The sequence below is a fragment of the Lynx rufus genome, unplaced genomic scaffold (assembly GCF_022079265.1).
Source record: "Lynx rufus isolate CCGP_SWC_20201006 ecotype Redwood Valley unplaced genomic scaffold, mLynRuf1.p SCAF_6, whole genome shotgun sequence".
NCBI classification, from domain to species: Eukaryota; Metazoa; Chordata; class Mammalia; order Carnivora; family Felidae; genus Lynx; species Lynx rufus.
This window is the reverse complement of record NW_025814878.1, coordinates 105939896-105963848: the sequence shown is the minus strand read 5'-3', so window position 1 is coordinate 105963848 and position 23953 is coordinate 105939896. Positions and strand designations below refer to the sequence as shown.

The window sequence follows — 23953 nt, the reverse complement described above, 5'->3', positions numbered from 1 at the left end:
GGAGGGTGGCCCTTTGCTCTCTTGTTGAAGAGAATTCTGAGTCCAGACATTTGGGGCTGCTCTTTGCACATGGAAGACCCAGAGAGGGCGGGGCTGGCTCAGGGTCACAGAATCATCAGTGATGCCTGGACCCAAACAAGGTGCCTGACTTGTAGCGCTGGGCTCGGGGCACAAATGATGCAGGGCTTTACATTCGCATGGCTTGCTGCCTCTCCCCAAACTGGTTCTCTTCGTGTGTGTGCATGTGTGTGCGCGTGCGCGTGCCCGCGCAGTGGGGTGGAGGCGGGGTGGCCAGCTTTGGGGAAGCTGCGGGCTGGGCACAGCTCCTGCCTCCCTGCCAGGCCTCGCTTTCTCCCATTCTTGCCCAGAGGAGCAGCCTCTCACTGGCTCTTTGGCATTTCTTTGCTCATGGAGTTCAGGGTTGAAAGCCTGGTAAAATGCCCTTCCTCCCTTAGTCCCAAAGCTGCCTGGAGATCTCTATGGAGGCGAGGTTTGGGACCACCATTTCTCTCTTTCCCCAAATCCCAGACAAGTCCAAACTACAGGAAAAATTAATAATAAAAATGCAAATGTCTATAAGCTAGGCATGATTCTACATTCCCATTCACAAGCTTTGGGGGAGGCACTCTTATTATTCCCACTTTGCAGATGAGGAAACTGAGGTTCAGAGAGGCTAAGTCCCTGCCTGAGGTTCCACGGCTGGTGAGTCAAGCCCAGGCAACCTGACTGTAGAATCCCTCTGGTCACAGCTAGCACAGCAGGGAAAGAATGCAGGGATCCAGCATCTTTTCCCTCTGTCTCCTGTTTTTCCAGAGACTCAAAATGCAGTGCCGCCTAAAAGAAACAAATGGACCTAGGTATCAGTCTGGGGTCACACGGCAGCCCCCCTATGTATTGCCTGAGGACTTCTGAGCCCTTTCTCAGGCTGTTTCCCCACGTGTCAAATGAGGATCATTACTCCTATGTTGCAAGAAGCCTCCCAAAATCGGAGGAGGGAAAGGAGCTGGCAGGGACGGGAGGAGGGCTGGGGTGATGGTGCGGGGCCCCAAATCGCCAGGAGCCCCCGAATGGTCCTGAGAACACTGGCACGGGTCTGATCCCAGAGGTTTAGGAAGGGTGGGGCTGTAGCTGAGGGCATTTGTTGCCTTGACACAGAATAATCCAGAACCCAAAAACAGACCCCCCTCCTCCACCCCACTGAGGTGGAGCATCCAATCCTTGGCCACTAAAGACCCCCAGCCTTTCAGGGAAGCAGCAGGTGGGCCCCACAAAGGTAACCCACAAATGACGTTAATGAGGCCCCTTCCTTGCTAATTAACAGGTCCACATGACAGGAACCTGAAAAGGCCAGTCTGCCCCAGCAAGCCCCAGCAGGCCTGACCCAGGCACCAGAGAGAGGCCTTTGTCCAAGGACAGAGGGGACACTGAAGGTTGGGCTGGGCTGGAGCAGGAAGCCACAGGTAGAGGAGCGGGGGACAGAGAGGGAGGGGCCTTGGGGACTGGAGGGGGGTGGCACCTGGGCCAGCCCTCTGCTTCCTAGCTGGGACACGCTACTCAGAGTAAGGTCTGCAAACCTGGGGACTCGCTGAAAATGCAGTCTCCCCCATCCCAAACCTACCACATCAGAATCTGATCTTAACAAGGTCCCAGGTGACTGGATGCGCTTTAGTATTTGAGCTGCCCTGAGCTGAAATGACTTTGTGTCATTTTTCCTCAAGTAAGGTCAGTAAATAACTAATCATCATCATCATCATCATCATCATCATCATCATCGTGACATTATTGTTATTGTTACCAATTCACTGGCTGGGAGAGAAGGAGCACCCCGTAGCTGGTCTACTGTGGCTTTCTGGAGTTGAACCACAGGGACAAGAGAAGCTTATATAATGGGCGTGTGTGTGTGTGTGTGTGTGTGTGTGTGTGTGCACTGACCTGCCAGCAAACTACACACACCTCCAGGGGACAGGCGTAAACAACAGTCTCCTTCACACCCCTGCAAGGCACAGGTCAACTCTCAGGTCAGTTCTTGGGAGCCTGGTGCCAGCCTAGCCCAACAGGAAGTATGTGCTCAGATCCTGGGGTTCAGGGCTTCCTACCTTTTAGTCTGGCCTGAGACACAAGGTCAGGGGACCCCAGGAGAGGGATGCCAGAACCAGCAGCCACAGTAGGGAGCATTAGGGTTCTCCTGACAAGGAGCTGGCTACAGTCCCTACGCATTTATTTAGACCTGCAGAAAGTCCTAAGGGGAAAGAGAATAGCCGCGCCCCATCTAGGGAAGGAAACCCCACAAATCTCAAGTCTCCCTGTACAAAAGAATCACCGGACAGCTGGTGAAACATCCAGACCCAGGGCCCTAGCCCAGCAATTCTGCCTTGTGTGCCTGACTAGAACCCCGAGGAATCTGCATTTTTAAATAAGTGTCCTAGGTGGTTGTCACAAAAACAATTTACATTTAGAGGAACAAAGCAAGAAACAGAGTCCTTCAGCAAGTGGAATGACCCATTGCTGCCTGGCGTGGGGTGGGTGGGGGTGGGGAATAAAGAAGCTTGGCTAATTAATCCAAGAGCTAAGACTGCCTTCTTTCTAGCTGCTGCAGTCCAACCCTAATCAAGGAATTTGCAAAGATCCACATCTCTGCTGTCTCAGGCACTTAAAAAAACAATTGTGTGTCCTTTAAGGATCCCTGGAGGGGGTGGGGGGTGGGGAGGCAGTAGGCTTAATTAGGACTGTATTTGCATTAAGTGAAACTCTCCTGATAGTTATTAGAATATACATTAAGGAAACTGTTTAAAGACAAACACACCAGTCACCACCTTCACATGACTGTTTGCATTCTACCCACTGCACCGTGCCTACCCTTCTGCCAACAGATTTTTACATGGCTGTAGTCACAGAGCAATCACTTAACGCCTTAATCCTCTCACATCCCTCCACACTGATTTTGCCCCTCCATTCCACCGGCTCTCTAAGGCCGAATACCACCTGCATCGCAGAGAATGTTACAGACTCAGGGATGCTATGGAAGACGAATCCCAAGCCCTCTGAGACCTTCAGGTGGCCACTTCATGCCTCAGTTTCCTCTGGTCTACGGCAGTGTTAGGAAGAGGAGCTAAAGGAGGCAACGGCAGGAAGTGCTCGGAGTCAGATGACCTGATAACTGATAATAATAAAGCATGTAATAGTGTCATCTTTTTTTTTTTCTAAAGACCCAGCTAGCAAATATTTTTGGCTTTGTGAGCCATACTGTCTCTGCTGAGGCTACTAGAAAATACCATCGTAGCATGAACGCAGCCTTAGACAATATGTAAACGATGGGCATGACTGGCTGTTTTAATAAAACTTTATTTATGAAAACAGGCCAAGGGCCAGATTTCAGCCAGGGCTATAATTTGCCAGTTTTTGCTTTAGGGCTTTTCTTTTTAAGGGTCTTCAAAGCACTGCCGTGTACAAACGTCAAGCAGCCATTCTGTAGACAGGCTGGCCATCATCCCCATTTCACAGAAGAAAAAACCGAGGCCCAGGGAGTGGGTGGAGGCACGACTATAGGGCAGGTCTGATATCTCCATCCCATCAAGGAATCCCCAACACTGGCCCCTCCTGTCCCAACTCCAAGCACTTGTCCTGTTCAGCAGGGAAGAGGACCTTGGCCACACCCACCAGCACCCTGGGGAACACCCCCGGAAACACTGGGTAGCCATCCTGCTGGGGGCATGTTTGTTTCCACTCCTCTACATGCAGGGTGCAACCAGGCTGAGTCAGCTGGAGGCCCTGCCCTGCCCTGGGGATGGGAGGAGCTGCCCCCCCACCCCCTTGCACTCCAGCCCTGCCCAGGCTGGTGAAGCCTGGGCACGATGCCCCCACTTCTCTCACCAGCACGACCCATCCCCACCAGCAGCCTGAGCAGTGCAGGCAAAAATAGAGGAAGTGTCTAAGGCATTTCTGAGGTCTCCCCTTAGAAAAGGAGTGTGGTGGGGGAGGCATGGTGGGAAACACGTTCTCCAGCAGGTGCCCCTCAAGTCAAATTCATCTCCCACTAAATAAATTCTTCAAGCCGGCTAAGAGTGTGGTCTCTGGAGCACAACAGCTGGGTTCAAATATCGGCTCTGCCTCCTGAGGGAAGTTTTGGGCTAACGGAAGTGTCCTCAAATCGAATTGTGATGGTTGCACAACTCAGTAAATCTACTAATAATCATTGAGATGTACACTTAACAAAATCCTGGCTCGGCCACGTGAAGCTGTGTGATCTTGGGCATGTTACTTAATCTGGCCGTGCCTCTGTCTCCCCATCTGACAAACAGGAATTATAATACCTGTATCATCGACCCGATGGGGAGTCCTAGATGAGGGTCCAACAAGTCAACAACGTAAGAACTTTAGAATGGTACCTTGCACCTGACAAGGGGTCAGTGTTTGCGACACAGGCTTGCAGAGGTGTTAGTAAGTTCCTGAGCTGCGGCTCCAGACCGCTCTGCCCCTTCTAGCCTCTGCTCCCACTGTTTGTTCTGCAAAATGCTGGATGCCCTTCCCTCTCAGCTCAAATGCTAGTTCCAATCAGAGGTCATCGCTCTCCTCTGCTCCTTATGCACCTAATTTTTTATAGCAAAGGCTCAGAAAGGGCTAAATGGCATATGGTTAGCTCTGTTTACCCCCGCTGGGCCAGGAAGAGGTGACATTTTGTTTGTCCTGCTCCTGTCCAGGTGCTTTGTGTCTCAGCTATGACAACCTGGGTGCTGAGCGGAATCCAACAGCAGGGGCCCAGGCTATAACTTCCTCTGTGGCCATAAAGGTCAGTGGAGGTAACAGGGTGACAATGAAGGCAAGTGAGCTAAAGCAGGGATGGGGGGTCTTCTTTGGGCCCAGAGCCTCAGCCCATACACAAGAAGCCAATTCCTGTCCCCATCCCACTGGTTTCCCCTCAGTTACAGGGGATGCAAATTGCAAAAAGATGCAAAGATAAGGTAACCCACAGCCAGAGCCGGGGGGGGGGGGGGGGGGGGGGGGGGGGGAGTACGTTTCTGACTCTACAGCGCTGCCAGGGGAGGGTAGGCACTACAAACCCTAAGAAGCCTTTCTGACAATAACACAGACCTAACTTCCACCGGGAGGGGGAGAGGGGATGATCACCTCGGAAGAGGGGCTAGCGTCCGCTGCGAGAGGCAAGCGTCTCCCCCTTCCCGGCACCTCTGCCCCGCCGGCCCTTTCCCAGGACAGCCGGGCCGCGCCGCCTCCCCCTCCCGGCAGCGCCTATCCGGCCCGTCCACAGGTTGCAACGTGTTCCTTCCCTCCGCGCCGAGCCGCGCCTCCCGCCCTTCCCGCCGCGCGGGCCGCCTGCCGGCCCGCGGGCCACCACCCCGGGCCCGCTTACCGAAGTCCCGGATCCCCTCCTCCGGGGCCTCCTGGGTGAAAATCCAGGGGGGGTTGGTGGCGTAGAGGGAGGTGCTGGGGGGGTTGGCGTGCTTCTTGCCGAAGAGTTTGCTGAAGGTGCCCTGCACCGTCTGGTTCTTTTTCATGCTGCCTGCGGCCCCGCGGCCCCGGGAAGGACCTCCCCTCCCTCGGCCTGCCCTGTCCCGGACCGAACTCCGCACCGTCTCCCCCAGGGGCCGCTACCAGGCCATGTCCCCCGCCGGGCTCCCGGCCCGCGCACCGGCGACAGGTGCTGCGGGCGCCGCCGCTCGCCTGGAAATGCGAGCTACCTGGACAGGTAAGAGGCTGCCGCTGAGACCCGGCCCCGCCCCGCCGCCGCAGCGGCCGCCCCGCCGCCCAACTCCCCAGGCCGCATTCCTGCCTGCCTCCTTCTACAACAGGCCATTGTTGGCACGGCCCGGTGGGCTGGGGACCTCGCCCAGCCCACGCCCAGCCTGGAAGACGAGCCACCGGCCTCCCTCAGGTCCCCCTCCTGGCCCTCCTCCTCCACCCCTTTTCCTCCTGGGGAAAGGAGGAGGCGGGCAAGTTTCCTGCCTCTAAAGAGATTCATGACCAGGTCAATGTGGGTGCCCAAAGCTGGGGGAAACGGGTGGCCAAAGCCAGCAGGTTGCAGGGTCCTACAGGCCCTCCAAAATGTGGGCCGTGAGCCCTGGATGGATGTAAGGAGGTGCCCATGGGAAAAAAGGTAAAGGGGGGAAAGCAATGAACGAGTGTCCCTATCTGATGACAAAGGTGGAAAAATATCCACACTGACCGAGCTCCAAAGAGAATCGTGGGATGACTAAATCTTGGCATTTTTGTTTACATCATTCTTTTGGGGGGATGCCTGGGTGGGTCAATCAGTCGAACGTGTCTGACCCTTGATCTCTGCTCAGGTCATGATGGTAGGGTCTTGAGTTCCAATCCCACCTGGGGCTCTGCTGGGGCTCTGCAGTGATGTAGCACGGATTCTCTCTTTCCCTCTCTCTCTGCCCCTCCCCAACTTTTGAATGCTCACTTGCTCAGGCACACCCTCTCTCTCCCAAAATAAATAGATTTTTGAAAATTCTCTTTTTCTTTTCTATGAAATTAAGTGAATATGATTTTTAAAAACTCAAGGTGAGGGGCACCTGGGTGGCTCAGTCGGTTAAGCGGCCGACTTCGGCTCGGGTCGTGATCTCGCGGTCTGTGGGTTCGAGCCCCGCGTCGGGCTCTGTGCTGACAGCTCAGAGCCTGGAACCTGTTTCAGATTCTGTGTCTCCCTCTTTCTCTGACCCTCCCCTGTTCATGCTCTCTCTCTCTCTCTCTGTCTCAAAAATAAATAAATGTTAAAAAAATTTTAAAAATAAAAAAAAATAAACTCCAGGTGAGTTCAGTAAACAGAACTTTTAAAAACTCAAGGCAGGTTTGTCCTGCTTAGGGTTCAGTTTGCTTTCCAGGGAGAGAGGGCGGTGGCCCTTTAAGGTGCTGAGAGGACAATCCTGGAGGGGCGGGCATGGGAAGTGATAACTGTCCCCAGAGGGTCCTGGGAGATGCTGAGAGGAGAGGAGAGCCAGGTCAAGGTGTTAGATTTTCATGCTTCCTGGCAGCAGGAGTGGAAGCTGGGTGGAGGGGACCTGTCACAGACAGTCGGCATGGTTTCCCTGAGGTCCCCAGAAGATGGAATGGCATGGCTCTTAGGTACCAAAGGTGATTCTTTTCAACTTTTCATTCTGAAAAATTTGGAAGACTAGTAAAATGACTATATGTACGCCTTTCTCCTGGCTTTGCCCATTGTGAACAGGTTGCCACACTTCCGCGCATGAGCTCTGTGCTTTCTCTCCACACACACTTTTTTTTCCACTTTGCTGAAGGTGGAAACTTATAGAGATCGTGGCCCATCTCCCCCCACACACCAATACTTCAATATCCATTGCCTAAGAATAAGGACATTCTCCTAAATGACCACGATACAGTTATCACACTCGAGTATTAAAAATTTCCCAGTTATCGGGGCGCCTGGGTGGCGCAGTCGGTTAAGCGTCCGACTTCAGCCAGGTCACGATCTCGCGGTCTGTGAGTTCGAGCCCCGCCTCAGGCTCTGGGCTGATGGCTCGGAGCCTGGAGCCTGTTTCCGATTCTGTGTCTCCCTCTCTCTCTGCCCCTCCTCCGTTCATGCTCTGTCTCTCTCTGTCCCAAAAAATAAATAAAAAACGTTGAAAAAAAAATTAAAAAAAAAAATTCCCAGTTATCCCCCAAATGTCACTTTCGTTTCTTTTTTTTTTTTTTTTTCCAATCCACAGTCCAATCAGGATTCACACATTGCATTTGCTTGTCAGGTGCCTTTAATCTCTGATTTAGTACCATCCCCTGCTTTTTCTTTTTTTTTAATTTTGTTTTTAATGTTTATTTATTTTTGAGAGAGAGACAGAGCATGAACGGGGGAGGGGCAGAGAGAGGGAGACACAGAATCGGAAACAGGCTCCAGGCTCTGAGCTATCAGCACAGAGCCCGACGCAGGGCTCAAACTCACGGACCGTGAGATCATGACCTGAGCCGAAGTCAGACGCTTAACCGACCGAGCCACCCAGGCGCCCCTGTTTTTCATGATAGTGACATTAAAAAAATTTTTTTTTAATGTTTATTTTTGAGAGAGACAGAGACAGAATGCGAGTGGGTTAGGGGCAGAGAGAGAGGGAGACACAGAATCCGAAGCAGGCTCCAGGCTCCAACTGTCAGCACAGAGCCCGATGCAGGGATTGAACCCCCCGAGCTATGAGATCATGACCTGAGCCGAAGTAGGACCCTCAAAGACAGCCACCCAGGCACCCCTTAGGGTGACATTTTTTAAAAGTTCCTTTTACTTGTTCCAGGTTAAGGGACAGGATGAGTTGGGCTGTCAGGGCTTGTGGATATGAGGTCACTGATTCCCCAGCAGGAGGGGAGGGACTGAAGAACAGATTGGGGGGGGGGGGCAGGCAGGAGCATCTTTAGAAACACTTGTGTTCCCCAAATGTTTTTGGTTGGAGACACGCCTGTGGTCAACCCTGTCCCACCCCACCCACTACCACGGCACTCCTGGAACCTCTTGCTGTTCATTCAAGGAGTAGTTGTGGAGACTCTCCCAATTGCCTGTGTGTGGGTGGAGGGGGGTCCATGGGAAAATAAGAGAATTACAGAAGTCTTTCTTCCATGAGCCATGAGGGAGATAAAGATTACGTGATTCAAGGTGGCAGGCCACGGATGACTAAGTTCAGAATGGTGATAACAGGAATTCAGAGGGGAGGAAGTCAGCATGGGCTGGAGCAGTCCAGGAAATTGAGACTGGAGCTGGTCTGTGGAAGATGACAAGGATGTTAATAGAGAAGGGAAGGAGCCATTCTAGGGTATGCACACATACCTATCATGGCTCCTATCATGGCTCCTCCCACTGCCTACACAGGGAGGGCACAAGGGAACTCCAGATGCCCCATCGTGCCCTGGACATCATCAGAACCTGCCCGAGTGCTCTAGACATTCAGGCACCAAATAGAGGCTTCTTTCTTGGAGATCTTGGAGCCATGAAGCTCTCCCACCTTGGGTAGCTGTCCCCTGCCCCCTCCCCACTCCCCACCCCCCAACCAGCCCAGCAGACCCACCAGGGAGTGGCTTCATTCATATGCAACTTCCACTTTTGTAACAAGCTGTGAGGGATCCAGAGAAATCAAAGACATGGCATCAAAGTTCAAGTTGCTTGGGGCGCCTGGGTGGCGCAGTCGGTTAAGCGTCCGGCTTCAGCCAGGTCACGATCTCGCGGTCCGTGAGTTCGAGCCCCGCGTCGGGCTCTGGGCTGATGGCTCAGAGCCTGGAGCCTGTTTCCGATTCTGTGTCTCCCTCTCTCTCTGCCCCTCCCCCGTTCATGCTCTGTCTCTCTCTGTCCCAAAAATAAATAAACGTTGAAAAAAAAAAATTAAAAAAAAAAAAAAGTTCAAGTTGCTTTAGCCTTTTTGGACACAGAGAGAGACGAAAAGGGGAAGTAAATGAGGAGAAGGAGACTAAAGGGACAAGGTTCAGAGGAGCAGCAGTCAGGATGGGCATCTGGGGAGCACTCTCAGGATTCGTGAAGGACTCTGCAGGAACTCAGCATGGTGGAGCTGAGAACTGGAGGGTGGGAAGGAGGTCACAGCAAAGTTGGCCAGAGTGTCATGCGCTTAAAAAGACCAGTTTCGGGGCGCCTGGGTGGCTCAGTCAATTAAGCGGCCGACTTCGGCTCAGGTCATGATCTCTCGGTCCGTGAGTTCGAGCCCTGCATCGGGCTCTGTGCTGACAGCGCAGAGCCTGAAGCCTGCTTCCGATCCTCTGTCTCCCTCTCTCTGCCCTTCCCCTGCACGCGCTCTCTCTCAAAAAATAAATAAACAGTTTTAAAAAAAAGACCAGTTGGTAAGATTGGAAACAACCTAACTTGTCCATCTGGAGATGACTAGTTAAATAAATTATGGCACGTCCACACAATGGAATAATAATGCAACTCTAAAGAAGAATGAGTCAGCTGACTGTGTCCAGTTATCTCCAAGATAAACTGATAAACTGTTGACAAAATGGTGTGTGTAGTTTGCTACTATTTGGGGCAAGATAAGTATGATCTTGTTTGTATCGGCGCAGAGAAACTGGAGAGATATGTAAGAAACTAACAGAAGTGGTTACTTGGGGTGGAGGTGGGGGTAACTGCGCAAAAGAGGAGGGGGACAAAAATGGGAAGGAGAGTTTTGACTGAGTGCCTTTTTATACTTTTTTATTTTCCAACCATGTACATGTATTTGCTGTTTAAAAATTAGAGAAAAAAGTGTGTCAACTACACTTCAATTAACAATAAAGAGGGGACCCTGGGTGGCTCAGTTGAGTGTCTGACTCTTGATTTCAGCTCAGGGTCGTGGGATTGAGCCCCATGTGGGGCTCTGCGCTGAGCATGGAGCCTGCTTAAGATTCTCCCTCTCCCTCTCCCTAAAAATAAGATAATAGGGGCGACTGGGTGGCTCAGTCGGTTAAGCGTCTGACTTCGGCTCAGGTCATGATCTCGCGATTCATGAGTTCGAGCCCCACGTCAGGCTCTGTGCTGGCAGCTCAGAGCCTGGAGCCTGCTTCGGATCGGTGTCTCCCTCTCTCTCTGTCCCTCCCCTGCTTGCACTCTGTCTGTCTCTCTCAAAAATAAACATTACAAAAAATTAAAAAGAATTAAAAATAAAAGTGAGATAATAAAATAAATAATAAAAAAATTAAAGAAAAATAAGTAGGCCGGACGGTCTAGGAGTATGGTCCATGAACCAGCAGCAGCTGCATCACCTGGACTCTTATTAGAACTGTAGAATCTACTAGAACTGTAGAAACCCCATCCCAGACATTGGGCAACCTCTCTGGGCCTTGGTTTGTTTGTCTATAAAACAGGTTATTAATTTCAGGTTGTTATGAGATTCAGTGAGCTGAAGGATTAAGGTACCCAGCAGAGGATCTACGTTTTGACAAAGCCCCAGGTGACTCAGGATCACGTTAAGGTTTGAGGAGCTCTGGCCTGGAGTCAGAGGTCACCAGGAGCAGGCACTGATGCCTGGTAAAAGCAGTGGATGTTTTTTTGTTTTTTGATTCTTTTTTTTGGTAATCTCTCTGCCCAACACAGGGCTCGAACTCACTGCCCTGAGATCAAGAGTCACATGCTCCACTGACTGAGCCAGCCAGGTGGGCCTCAACAGCTGTGTTTTAGGGGTTTCATCTGGCAGCTGGATGAAGGATGATGGGAAGAAGAAAGTGTAGACTAAGGGGCTAAGCGTTGCTGCTCAACTGATCAGTTCATTGATTACTTAGTTAATGAATACAAGTGGGAGAGGAGAGGGGCAGGACTAGTGTGCTGGTGGTAGAAACAGGTAGAAAAATGTCTGCGGGACATTTCTTAGGAAGAGAGGAAGGTCCTGATGGGCAGTTTGCATATAGGGCAAGTAAAAAATACTCAGAGCCGTTTTCCTCATCTGTAGCTTGGGAGGAATAGTGCCCTTCCTGGGGTTGACAGGAAGATTCAGTAAGATAATGGAGGTGGAGTGCCAGCAAAGGGCCTGGTGCACACAGGGCACTCCAGAAATGTTTTTTCATTTCTTCCCTCTTCTGGTCCCCTTGCGGTTTGAGTTAGTTTGGGCTGGGAATAGAGGAAGAGAGGGAACGGTGTGATCACAAGCACCAGGAGGACATCAGGCTGTGGAGTCTGGATGGGAGGGATCTCTCTGCCTTTCCCCCACTCATCTCACCCCGATTTCAGTCCCATGATGGCGGAGCTGGGGGCGGGCATCTCTTGAAGGCCTGGGTTCAATGGTGAGCAGGCTGTCTCCCCCCCACCGTTGTACCCTGTCTGCCCGGCAGCTTCGGAGGCCGAGTGCCCCTGGGGAGGGTCCGGCTGGGCTGGGTGCCCTGTGCTCCTGATGCAGAGCCCCCACTCCACTCATAACAACATCCCAATCTGCTCCCCCAGTAAAAGAAAACAGCCAAATAACAGGCTCCCCTCGCAACAAAGCCCAATCCTGTAATTAAATCTTGGCTGAGCAATTACTTAGTAACTTCCACGAGCCGACTTTACTGGCCTCTTCTGGTCCGTGGGGTGGGATTGGGGCCCCCAAGTTGTGGTCTCCCCAGAGACCCAGCTAGGACTTTGTCAAGTTTGTGGCTTTTTCCTGCATCCAGCAAAGCCAAGGCACTCCTGGCTGGGAGAATGCACTGAATGGGGGAAGGGCAGGCTGAGAGGTCCTGAGGTCTCCTGCATCCCCACCCAGGTCTCTGCAGCTGGCTCTCCAGGGGCAAAGGTCAGTGCTCCCAACTCCCATATGCTACTGAGCGACAGAGCATCTTGTCTAGCCTCTGGCTCCAGGCTGGAGACACCTTATGCCAGACCAGCTCCTGAAATGGTTTTCTTCTGCCTGCAGGGGAGGGTGGGCTCCAATCCCCCTGACTTTGACATTCCTCTGAGCTGGGAGGGTGCCAGGAGATGAGGTCAGGCTAAGATGAGGTCCTGCTAGTGTGGACTCCCACATCCTGAGAAGGGGCTCAGAGGAAGTCATTACCTGGTGCCCGAGAGTGTGGAGACCCAAGTCCAGCCCTGGCTAGGGGGTGGAGTGTTTTAGGGTGCTGGGGAGGGACTCATTTCCCTTGGTAACCATGGGCTCTACTGATAGGACCATGACATAGTGGGAAGGGTCCTTGATGGGGAACAGGTTTGAATCCTGACTCGGCTGTTTAGCAAGGGTGTGACCATGGCCAAGCTACCACCTTTCTGAGTCTCGGTTTGTTCATCTGTGAAACAGGGGCTATTAATGTAAGGTTATTATGAGATTCAACAAGATAGTGGGTTAAGGTATCTGAGAGTCTGACTCATGGTAGGTGTTTAGTACCTACCTGCTCCTGCCCCTGTTCCCTACCCTGACTTTGGGCATAGAGAGGCTAAGCAGAGAACAGCAAAGAGCCCTGACAGGCTGGAAGAGGGCTGTGACAATTCAACAAAAGAACCTCAAGAAGGAAAATTCCACCAGGGGCCCAGGAGACAGGGTGGGGCAGGTGTCTGCAAGGTCACCTTGAAGACCAGGCAAAAAACATCCCATTGTCAGAGATTGTGTGTTTAAAAAAAGGTTGCTAAGTACAAAAAGCAAAAAACAAAATTCCATGTGGATTGGGACTATAGATATATAAAGTGTATTTGTAAATGCCCAGGGATTGGAAGGGAACAGAACCACGGAGATGATTCAGTTGGAATGCCAGGACTACATGTGGGGTTTTTTACTTTTTAGTAATGTGCTCTGCTGGTCATTTGCTTTAACTGAAAACTCCATAGATAATAAGAACATAATTTAACGTGGAATGCATTTCTTTTAAGGAGTACGGAGATGCGGATTCTAGAGCCCCTTCCGCCACTAACCTCCTGTGAGACCATGGAGCTCTCCTGAGCCTCAGTCTCTCCGTCTGTAAAACGGGAGGGTGAGATCCAGTACTCAGGTGTGGTTTTACATCTGGCTAAAATGCCCGGTGGCTGGCAGAGTGGAGGCAGAACAACAAAGCTGTCTGGGACCTCCTGTGTGAGGTTACTCTGGCTCTGAGGAAAGGGCGAGAAATGGGATGCAGGAACCATTTCCTAGGTACAGCCGTCTCCCTGCACCAGGCCCTGCGACATTCAAGACCAGTCCAGACCCTGCAGGTATTGGCATAGCCCCCACACACTTCTCACGGGCTCTGGAGACCAACCCTTGAGCTGGGACTTTGAGCCCTGGGTGCGTTTCTCTGCGAGCCCTCCTGGGTCTGGCTTATCTCCCGCTCTCCCTGAGGTCTGGAAGGAACAGCAGCCACGTCTCCCATCCGCCAAGCGTCTCTTCTATGTCAGGCATGGGGCCGAGTGGATTGCATGCATTAACCCACTCCCATCATCAGCCCCGCGAAGGGATGGGGCAATACCTTCATTTTAGGGATGGAGAAAAGGAGACTTTAAGGGATATTTACTCATGGTCTATGACCGTTGCATTCTGCTCTAGGAATATTCCCCAAAGAAGCCACCTAGGTCCATAGAGGGCCATGGGTGTGACATCATTGCAGTGTTGTTTGTGGGGATGGGGGGGGGGGTTGGAGGTCCCTGGGGGTCCTGGGGGGGAGCAGAGACATCAAATGTGGTGGATACACTCCATGGACATAGTGATGGGGAGCAAGGAACCAGATGCGGGTACAGCAACATGGATGGATCTTAACAGTGGGAGATCTAAAACACACAGTGTTACTTATGTAAATGAAAACTACCTGCACGCAAGCAACAATATATCTATTTGGCAAGAACATATGCACAAGAAGACGCTCCTTAAGTACATTAGAATGGTTGCCTCTGGCTAGGATGGGTGGGGAACGGGTTTGGAGATAAACGGGGAGAATGGATGCAAGAGAGAGGAGGCCTTCATAGACCAATGAGGATAATGCACCATGAGCAAGGTGTATGAATAACTCAGTTGTCTGTACTTTAAGCCCAGCAAAGGAAAAAAATAAGTCAGGATCAGAGAGGTTAAGTAATTTGTCCAAATCACACAGTAGGTAAAGAGGGGTGGAAAGCGTGTCCAAATAACCAGGCCTCCTTACAGTGATATGGTAGCGGGACGCTTCAGCAGCAGGGGGGCAGGGGGGGAGGCTGTGTGTGTGGCAAGGTGTGTGCTTGGTGAGTTTCCTGTGCTCCAGGTCAGCTCTGACCCTCACCAGCTCTCCCTGTCCTTCCCAAATGCCCCCTGAGGGGTGCAAGTCAGTCCTCACCCTCCGGGAACTTTGATGACCTACAAAATGAGATCACGCTTGGAACGTGGCAGAGGAGTCAGAGAAAGGGGGGCTTCCAGGAGGCAAGACTTAATCAGTGCCGTCTGGAATTTAGAAACAGCAATTCCAAGGTAACTCCTAGCACCTACCTCCCAGCGGGCACTGCTCTGAGCTCACGTGGCACACACGAGCCTTCTAGGTGAATTCTATTATCATCCCCACTTTGCAGATTAGGAACTGAGGCACACACAGGTTAAGTGATTTAGGCACGCCACACAGCTGAGAAGTCGCAGTGGGGGATCTGAACCCAGGCAGAGTGGGGTCCAGAGGCCGTGATCGTAACCATTCTGTGATTTACAAAAGAAATATGACAGATATGGTTTGACTGGCCAGGCCTTCCTAAAGGAGGTCTCCATAGCCATGACCCCTCCTGAGGTTCCCATGGTGAGGGTGGCACAGTCCGGGCCGGGGACACACCAGGCAGGACCCAGTCCTATGGTCAGTCGCAGGGGAGGGGTCCCTATCTGAAGTTCTCTGGATGAGATTCGACTCCCCTTCCTTCAAATGTCCAAGATGGAGAGACCCGATATCCTCACGGTGCACGTATAGAAACTGAGGCCCAAAGAAACAATGGGACTTGTTTCAGGTCTTGGGGCAACCAGCCCAGCACCTCCCCGTCTGGCTGAGACCAGGTGTAGTGTGTGCTAAATTGTGGGACCCCCCGCTCCCCCCAAGTCCCTGCCCACCTCCCAGGCTCCCTCCTGACAGCTCCTTCAGGCCCAGGGCTGGGAGCCAAGCCACTTTCCCCAGAGCCAGCAAAGCTGGCCACACCATCCAGAATGCCACATTCCCACCTTCTCTCCCTCTCTCAAGCAAGATACCATCGCCCCAGAGCCTTGGCAGTCGCTGAGCAGAGCCTCCGCGAGGGCCAGCCCTGCTTGCCACTCCTCCTCCCGCTTCCCTGCCAGACTCCCCTCCTGGGCCCTCCCACCAGCTCAGAAATTAGGGGTCATTACCATCAGGGTGTGAAATCTGAGCACGGTGCTAAGTCATCAACACCCCAACTCTCAATCTGCCACAGGGCCCCAAAGTCCACCCCGTAACCGACAGTCAGTGCTGACACAGTGCCAGGAAGGAAACAAGTTCTGGGCCCGGCCCAAGCCAATGTGGCAGAGGGCAGGAAGCCACTGGCTCATTCTATTTCCCTTCCACTGGTCCTCCTCTGACCCCAGAGAGAAGCTCAGATCCCTCCCGCATGTGGGATTTCAGACACATTCCCAGAAGGTGCTACTAACTCTGGTGTTGGGGGCAGGGGGGAGGCTCAGGTTTTTGAAGATGGGGACAGGATGGCCCATTCAGCCACCTACCCATTAATCTAGTTATCTGCCCACGCATAATAATAGCTAATATTTATTGAGTGTTTACCCTGTGCCAGGCACTGTCTTGAGTGCTTTGCTCATCCCTATTAGGCAGAGACCTGTAGTCTACCCATTTTACAGATGAACAAATGGAACTACAGAGAATCAATTACTTGCCCAAGGTCACACAACTAGTAAAATGGTAGAGCCAGAGTCAAGCTCAAGGAGTCTGACTCTTGGGGCGCCTGGGTGGCTCAGTCAGTTAAGCGTCCGACTTCAGCTCAGGTCAAGATATCACGGTTCGTGAGTTCGAGCCCCGTGTCTGGCTCTGTGCTGACAGCTTGGAGTTTGGAGCCTGCTTTGGATTCTGTCTTTCCAGCTCTCTCTGCCTCAAGGATGAGTAATCATTTAAAAAATTATATATATATATAGTATATACATATACTATATATATATATATCATATATATATATATATATATGGGCCTGCTATCCCATCCTCTATAGCACAACCACCTGCCAATCTAGCCTTTTTTTTTTTTTTTTTTGAGAGAGAGAGAGGGCGCGAGAGGCAGAGGGAGAGAGAGAGGCAGGGCTCACGTTCACCTGAAGTGGAGCTTGAGCTCAGCTGAAGTGGGCCTCAAGCACACCCGATGTGGGACTTGAACTCATGAAGCATGAGATCGTGACCTGAGCCGAAGTCAGATGCTTAAAGACTGAGCCACCCAGGCGCCCCAATCTAGCCATTTACTGAGCACCTATGTATCCATTCATTCACCCACAGCCACCCTACCCAGCCACCTGTCTATGGAACAGCATATGCAAAGGCTCAGAGGGAAAAGAGTGGGGCATGCTTAAGAAATTAGCTACTGCGTAGAGGGAAAAGATAGCAAGAAATGGGGCAAGAAAGGTGAGCAGAGCTCCAATCAGGGGGTTTGGCCCATCCACTGTCTGTCTACCTACCAACACTCATCCTCCTGCCCACCGACTCTCTCAGTCCACGCATCCTCTGTCTGTCCATGCATCCATGCATGCATCCATCTATCCCTTTCTCCCTCCCTCCATCCATCGTCTCTGTAATTTGGAAGGCAGAGACAGACAGAGAGAGAATGGAGAGTTGGTTGGGTATGTTTCCTCCCTGCCAGTAATTTCTTATGACACGTTGGGCCCCTGGGGGGAAAATTAGGACTTCTGGAGGTACCTGAATAACTGGGATCATTTCCTCCTCTCTCTACTCTCTGCATCACCCACAGTTCACAGGCCCTGGGAGATTGTGGGAAGAGGGAATTGCAGACAGGGTCAGTGCCAAAGTTAAAAGACCCTTCCAGGCCTTGAGACTTCAGCCCCCAGCCCTGCCCTTGTGTCTCCTTAGGAAGACAGAAGGAACTGTGCTGTCAAAGGGGTGTCACAATGCCCCAGCCCACGCAAATTCTCCCCACCTGGGCACTCCCAGTACCTCCCAAGAGTCCCCGGGAGCTCTGGAGCCCCTGACCACCAGAAGTTCCATCTCACCAACAAGAAAGGCCCTGGTCAAGGATGTCCCAGGTGGGATGACCTTACAGGGCTGCATCAAGGCAGCCCAAGGTCACAGGAAGTCTGATTGACAGGAGAGAGTATGAAGGCCCCAGCCTGGCCCACCTGCATGGCTGGGAGCTGGGGCCCTCTTACAAAAGGCTTAGGGACCAGTGCCGCTGTGGAGCCCCGGCTGTCCCCCGGGGGAGGGAGCAGGAAGCAGGCCACCATTCCTCTCCTCTCGTTCCTCTGCCCCTTCACTTCCCAGAGTCATTTCCTGGGCTGCTAGCCTGCACTTCCCCGTCTCCTAGGCAAACTTGTGACAAGTAACAGTGACAGCTGAAGCTTCCTGAGTGCTCAAGAGGCGTAGGCAGTTTATGTAGAATGTCTCATTAAATCCTCGTGGTAACCCTATGAGATAGATTCTATTTTTTTTTTTTTAAGAATTTAGAACAGTGTTTCACCCAGCAAGTTTTTTGTTTTTTAATGTTTATTTATTGATTTTTGAGAGGGAGAGAGAAAGAGCAGGGGAGGGGCAGAGAGAGAGAGGGTCAGAATCCCAAGCAGGTTCTGTGCAGCAGAGAGCCCGATGTGGGGCTTGAACTCACAAACCATGAGATCGTGATCTGAGCCCAAACCAAGAGTCAGACGCTGAACCAACTGAGCCACCCAGGCTCCCTGTCCCTACGAGATAGGTTCTTTAGGTGTTCCCCCTTGAGAGGTGGGAAAACGGAGGTACAGAGTGTTATAAAATACTGAAAGCTCAGGCACTTGGTGTGAGCGGTGGAGCTGGGATTTGAACTCCAAGCCCCCAGGCTACACAGCCTCATGAGGGAGCTAAGGCCAAGCTCTCTCGGCCTCCTCATCTGCTCCCTCCCCAGCCCCTCTGCCCCACCGCACACCACACACCGACAGGCTCTCATAAAGGTTCAGATGAGCTTGTTCGAAACCTGCAGGGAACTGCCGGATGAGGCTGATAATAATTACTATTTGTATTGTGCCCTGAAAGTTCCCACACTCATCGCACCCCCACGACACGCTGGTGAAGCAGATGGCCTTATTATCCTCATTTTGCAGGCGAGGCCACCAAAGCTCAAAGAGGTTCCGAGACTTGCCCAAGGTTGCCTGACCTGTAGGGCAGAGTGAGGCCCTGAGCTCAGGCCTTCACACTCCAAAGCCTGGGCACATTCCCTGCTACCGGGTGCCCTGGGAGGCTTAAGGGCCTCACCCGATGCTGTTTGCATTTCAACAGGGCCCAAGGCCTCCCCGCCAGAGAGTGAGGCCCGGATGGCGGGCGCTGGGCCTGAAGTGTTCCAGGCGACAGTGTCTTCCCAGACCCGCAATACTACCACATATGAGATATTCTTTTTTTTTTTTTTTTTAATTTTTTTTTTCAACGTTTATTTATTTTTGGGACAGAGAGAGACAGAGCATGAACGGGGGAGGGGCAGAGAGAGAGGGAGACACAGAATCGGAAACAGGCTCCAGGCTCTGAGCCATCAGCCCAGAGCCCGACGCGGGGCTCGAACTCACGGACCGCGAGATCGTGACCTGGCTGAAGTCGGACGCTTCACCGACTGCGCCACCCAGGCGCCCCCACATATGAGATATTCTTGCCCTCCTCGGAAAGCCCCGCTCTCGAGTCACCCCCATCCCCTTTCCAGGCCCTGGCAGCAAGGACAGACACTATGCCTGTGGGGTGCGGGTGGAGGGGTCATAGAGGGAGAGGTCTGTTCGGGATCCTTCTTTTGGCTCCAGCTGGAACCCCAAGGAGAAATAGGGTAGTGGGATTCGGAAGGGAGGGAAGGGGCTGGGGAGACCCTCTACTTGCCCTCTAGGCTTCTCTGCTCCGTGGACCCGGAGGCCTTAAGCCTCCGGCCTGAAGGCTGGCAGGAAGCAGGGAAGGAGTTAGGGGTCTTCCCCAAAGCTCTAAAGCAGGCATCTCCGCCTTGACACTTGACTCGTGTGCTGCTAATTCTCTATTGCGGGGCGGTCCTGGCTCTGTAGGATGGTCAGCAGCACCCCTGGCCTCTACCCACTTTTGGCTGTGACAATGGGGATGCTACTCCCCGCTGGAGGCCAGTAGCATCCCCATTGCCACAGCCAAAAATGCCTCAGGCATCGCCAAATGTTCACGGCCCCCCAACCCCCTGCACTTGATAGGAGGACTGGGAGGAGGAGCCGGTTAAATGAAACCAGACGTTAACCTGGAAAGTATGCATTCGGGCCCCACCCTCCCCCCCAGAGCTGGCTGTGCTGGGCCCTGGGCAGGCGATGGGGTGTTCTCAGCCCTCTGGGGTTAGTCACCTGGAGCCTGGCTGGGCCCTCGGAAGGGGCAGGGCAAAACTGTGCTGCCTGGGCTTCCTCCTCCTCCCCCTCTTCCTCCTCCTTGCTCTGAATCTTCTCTTCCTCCTCCCTTTCCCCTTCTTCCTCCTCCCCGGGGACGGTCCCTCTGCCCTAGTTTCTGTGAGGGCCTCATCCCTAGATGTGCTCAAGGCCTGGGTCCCCCTCACCCCAAGGCCCCAAATGTTGCCGTAGCAGCCACCGGGGCATAGCTGGGAGGTAGATCCAGGAGGGCCCAAGTCGGGGCCTGGGCTGGGGCAGAGAGAGAGGGGAGTGTTCAAATCCTGGTTCCCCCACTAACTAGTCTGGAGCTGCGGGAATTCTGGGGGGGGGTGTCTTCGTGCTTCGATGTGAACTTAAACGTGCTTCGATGCCTCCAGGCCTCATCTTCCACATTTGAGACATGGGAGTAACACCTCAAATGGCTCTTAGGAGCTTTTGCAGAGCTGAGCGGCTAGTGCCTGGAGCTGGGGAGATTCTCAGTCCCATGAGCAACATTATCGCCCTTCCCTCTGCGGGTCTCTGGTCAAACCCCCCAGCCATTCTGAAAGCACGTGCCTCTGTCACTCTTGACACCAGCCTCGCAAGCCTGAGGTGCGGGATCCGGATGGCCGAGACTGAGGCGGGGTGTGGGGTGGGGGGATGCGCTATGGTTCCCTCATCTCCAGATCCGTGGCCACGGGCTGAGCCCTTCTGCAGTGTCGAGAGGACCGGAACCCCACATCCTCAGAATCATACTTAATATGCTAAACATCCTGCAATGTCCAGGACTGCCCCACAACAAAGAGTCATCGGGGGCGCCAGGTGGCTCAGTCAGTTAAGCGGCTGACCCCGGCTCAGGTCATGAGCTCACGGTTCGTGAGTTCGAGCCCCGCGTCCGGCTCTGTGCTGACAGCTCGCAGCCTGCAGTCTGTTTTGGGTGCTGGGTCTCCCTCTCTCACAAATAAACATTAAACATTTTTAATAACACGAAAGAATTATCAGCCCACAGTGTCCGTGGCGCTGAGGGCAGGAAGCTCCGATTTGTACAAGTTTACGTTGTGGTGTCTGTTACCTGCACACTCAGAGCCTGGCGTATAAGAGGAATCATTTTGAATGAACGAGTGAACCAGTGAAGCAAATAATGTCATATCCTCAGCTGTGCTAGGAGATGGTAACTTCAGACTCCAGCGTTCGAGGCCCCGCAGCGTTCCCGCCAAACTGGGAGATCCGGCTGCCCCTCTCTTCGGCTGCTCTCCTGCTGCCCAGAACCCCCATCAGGAGCTCAGCAAGCTGACCGCATGAGGGCAAAAGTAGACTGGCAGCCCCTGTCCTCCCAGGGCGGTGGACACAGGATGGAGTCATGGAGTATAGGGTGTGGACCCTGGGGTCAGCCAGGCCTGAGTTCAGTCCCAGCCTGGCTCCTCACCAGCCGCCTGACCCTAAACTTGTGACAGACATCCTTACTACAGCTTTCTCAACTATTAATAGGACGCATGACGATACCTTCCTTAAAGGGTAATGCGAGGATTAGAAAGAGATAACCCATGTAAAGAGTTTGGTGCTGTGCTTGGAGCCCATGGTGAAGAACGATCGCTGATTACCGCCATCATAGCTCATTTCTTGTGTGGTCCCCCCGCTCCTAACCCCACGGCCAGGCCTGAAGGGCTCTGGGAAGGCCGTTCCACACTGTTCTCCAGCTTGGTTGTGTGCCAGCACTGGGTGAAGCCCCAGGGGCACAAAGGGGACTAGGATGTGGTCCTGAACACTGGGAGCGTTTTACAGGCTGTTGAACCATTAGCAGGAGCCCGGAAGGACCAGGATTTGGGGTTGGCATGAGGCGAGCACAGCACCCAGGGCAGCAAGATGTAAAAAGGGGTTCGGCGCACCTCCTTAAAATGTGCATTTGCCTCCCCCCAGTCCCAGCCTCGCAAAGGACCACATCCCAAGAGGAATGCCTGAAGGCCCAGAGGAGGGTGAAACAGGGGTGGGGGCTGCAGCACCAGAGGCTTCCTGGAGGAGGTGTCAAGAGGGCTGCTGGCTTGGAAGGAGAGGAAGAATTTTGAAACGCACAGCTGAGGGCACACACATTTCTGGGTAGGAACCTACAGCAGCAAAGCCGGCTTGGGAAGAAAGCCCTGGGCAGGTTTGAGTTGGGCAAGGCGTTTGTAAATTACATGCAGAAGGAAAGAACGTACATTCTCTTGGGTACCAGGGATTTCTTCTGTAAGATGGCAGGGGTTCAACTTCCAGGAGCTCTGTAGCGAGGGCTCCTTCCCGGTTCCGGTTCCCCGGGGTGGCCGGGAGGACTGCGAGGCTGGGCCGAGCCGAAGTGGGTTCCCCTCCCAGCTGTCGCCTGGAGGAGCAGGACAGAGCCAGCCTGGCACCGAGGCATCGGTCCTTTGCGCTGTGCTGTTGTGACTGTGAAGGCCCCTAGTAAAATGAACATCTGGTACCTGGGAGACGGTGTGGGGGTCAAAGGTGAACAAAATAATTCAGTCCAGGGGGTAAACAAATGTCCCTACAGTGGGATCCTTGTGGCACTGGGGGCCTCCTCGAGGGGTAGACCTCCATGCCCAGTCAGCCAAGAATGGCGATTATGAACAGCTGGCATTGTCACTTTGTAACAATGAGAGGTGTTCTAAAATAGAATGGGCCGGCTGGTTGAAAGGAGAACACCCCTTACTAGAACCCAGTTCAATTGAACCAGCCTTTATTGAGCCGCACTAAATGCCTTGGTCTGGAGGAAAACAAGGAATAGGATTTTGGAGGCCATTATGTCAAGGGTAAGGTTGAGAGAGCACGGCCCTGAAGGTGCTCGGGGCCAAAAGGGAAAGAGAATCTCCCTGATGGATGGGAGGGAGGGAGGGAGGGAGGGCATGCCGGGCTGGGGGATCGGCCCCAAACAAAGGCAAGGAGGCCTGGAAGGACACGTTGCCAGCAGGGGTGATGGGCGGAAGGTCCGGCTAGAGCACAGGGCGAGGGGAGCCCCGTCCTCAGAGTTCTTGCTTTCCAGGCTAGGGGCCTTGAGATGTCTTGTCTAGGCAGTAGAGAGCAACAGAGCACAGGCTGGGAGGCAGGAGGACAGGAGGGCTTGGTGGAAAGCTGAGTAACCCTTCAGGAGAGAGGAGGGAGGCCTGGCGGGACAGCGGCAGAGGAGGGCCAGATGGGAGTGACTTGGAGGACAGGGACAGACAGACAGCTGGACGTGGGGGAGATGGGGGGGGCGGGTTGAAGATGAGCCCGGCTCTTAGCCTCTGAGCTGGCAGAGGCCTCTGGGAAGCAGGCTGAGGTCTGCATCAGCAGGAGTCAGGTCAGGGGCCCCGAAGGCCGCCCCCTACCTGGAGGTGTCTGTCTCCATGGCCAGCAGAGCTGTCTTGGGGGTGGCTCCGGAAGCTTCTGACGGCTGCTGGCCCCTTCCCCGCTCCCACCCTCGGGCTTAGCCGTGGAAGCCCCGGTGTCTGATGCCTCAGCGCTGGCCTGCTTTCCATCCCCACAGGACTCGAAGAAACCCTCAGCACCCAGCCAGGAGCCGAAGACACCGTCGGGCAAAAAGCTGAAGTTTCCACGCCCTCCCCTGTCCCAGTCATGGAAGTGGGACCGCGAGCAGACCCTGGTGGCGGCCTACGTGCCTGTGGTGGTAGACCCGAAGGGGCAGAGCCTGGACAAGCTTAGGTTCAAGTTCTACACCTCCCAGTACTCCAACTCCCTGAACCCCTTCTACACCCGGCAGAAGCCTACCTGTGGCTACCTGTATCAGAGGGACATGGACCACACCCGCAAACGCTTTGACGTGCCTCCTGCCAACCTGGTCTTGTGGCGCTCCTAGGCCCCTCCCGGTCGGGAGACGCCACCTGCACCCTCCCCCGCCACAATCCTGGGTCCAGGAGGGGAGGGGCACTTGCTCCAGGAGGAGCAGACCATGCCCGGCCTGAGACAGCTGTGCTGCGCCCGGTGGCAAAGGGAGGTCTCTGTTCTCGGCAGCAATTAAAGTTTGTCCTTCCTTTCCTTGCCATCTGAATGGGTGGCTGTGGGTGGGTAAACTGAGGCCACAGGGGTGTCGTAAGGCAGGTCACGTCCAGAGATGCCCAA

The 23953-nt window shown here is 53.5% G+C and overlaps 2 protein-coding genes across 2 annotated transcripts in view; one reads left to right on the top strand and one right to left on the bottom strand.

Moving 5' to 3' along the window:
- CUNH6orf132 (chromosome unknown C6orf132 homolog) overlaps positions 1-5510 on the bottom strand; it is a 32301-nt gene extending 26791 nt beyond the window's left edge. Inside the window, exon 1 of the mRNA XM_047101292.1 lies at positions 5366-5510. Within this exon, the coding sequence (XP_046957248.1) occupies positions 5366-5510 (145 nt within the window). The remainder of the gene's footprint in view (positions 1-5365) is intronic.
- Positions 5511-5613: 103 nt separating this feature from the next.
- GUCA1ANB (GUCA1A neighbor) lies at positions 5614-23690 on the top strand. The gene is made up of 4 exons (XM_047103036.1): positions 5614-5701; positions 5746-5887; positions 17590-17678; positions 23359-23690. Exons 1-4 carry the CDS (start codon positions 5614-5616, stop codon positions 23688-23690), a joined length of 651 nt encoding a protein of 216 aa, XP_046958992.1.
- Positions 23691-23953: the final 263 nt, after the last annotated feature.

What these genes read in the sequence shown, in the direction of transcription:
- GUCA1ANB (XM_047103036.1), top strand. Translation starts at nt 5,614, where the DNA reads ATGTCCCCCGCCGGGCTCCCGGCCCGCGCACCGGCGACAGGTGCTGCG. An exon ending in AATGCGAGCTACCTGGACAG is followed by an intron (nt 5,702 to 5,745) that starts GTAAGAGGCTGC and finishes CCGCCGCCGCAG; the next exon opens with CGGCCGCCCCGCCGCCCAAC. An exon ending in GGCCCACCTGCATGGCTGGG is followed by an intron (nt 17,679 to 23,358) that starts AGCTGGGGCCCT and finishes TTCCATCCCCAC; the next exon opens with AGGACTCGAAGAAACCCTCA.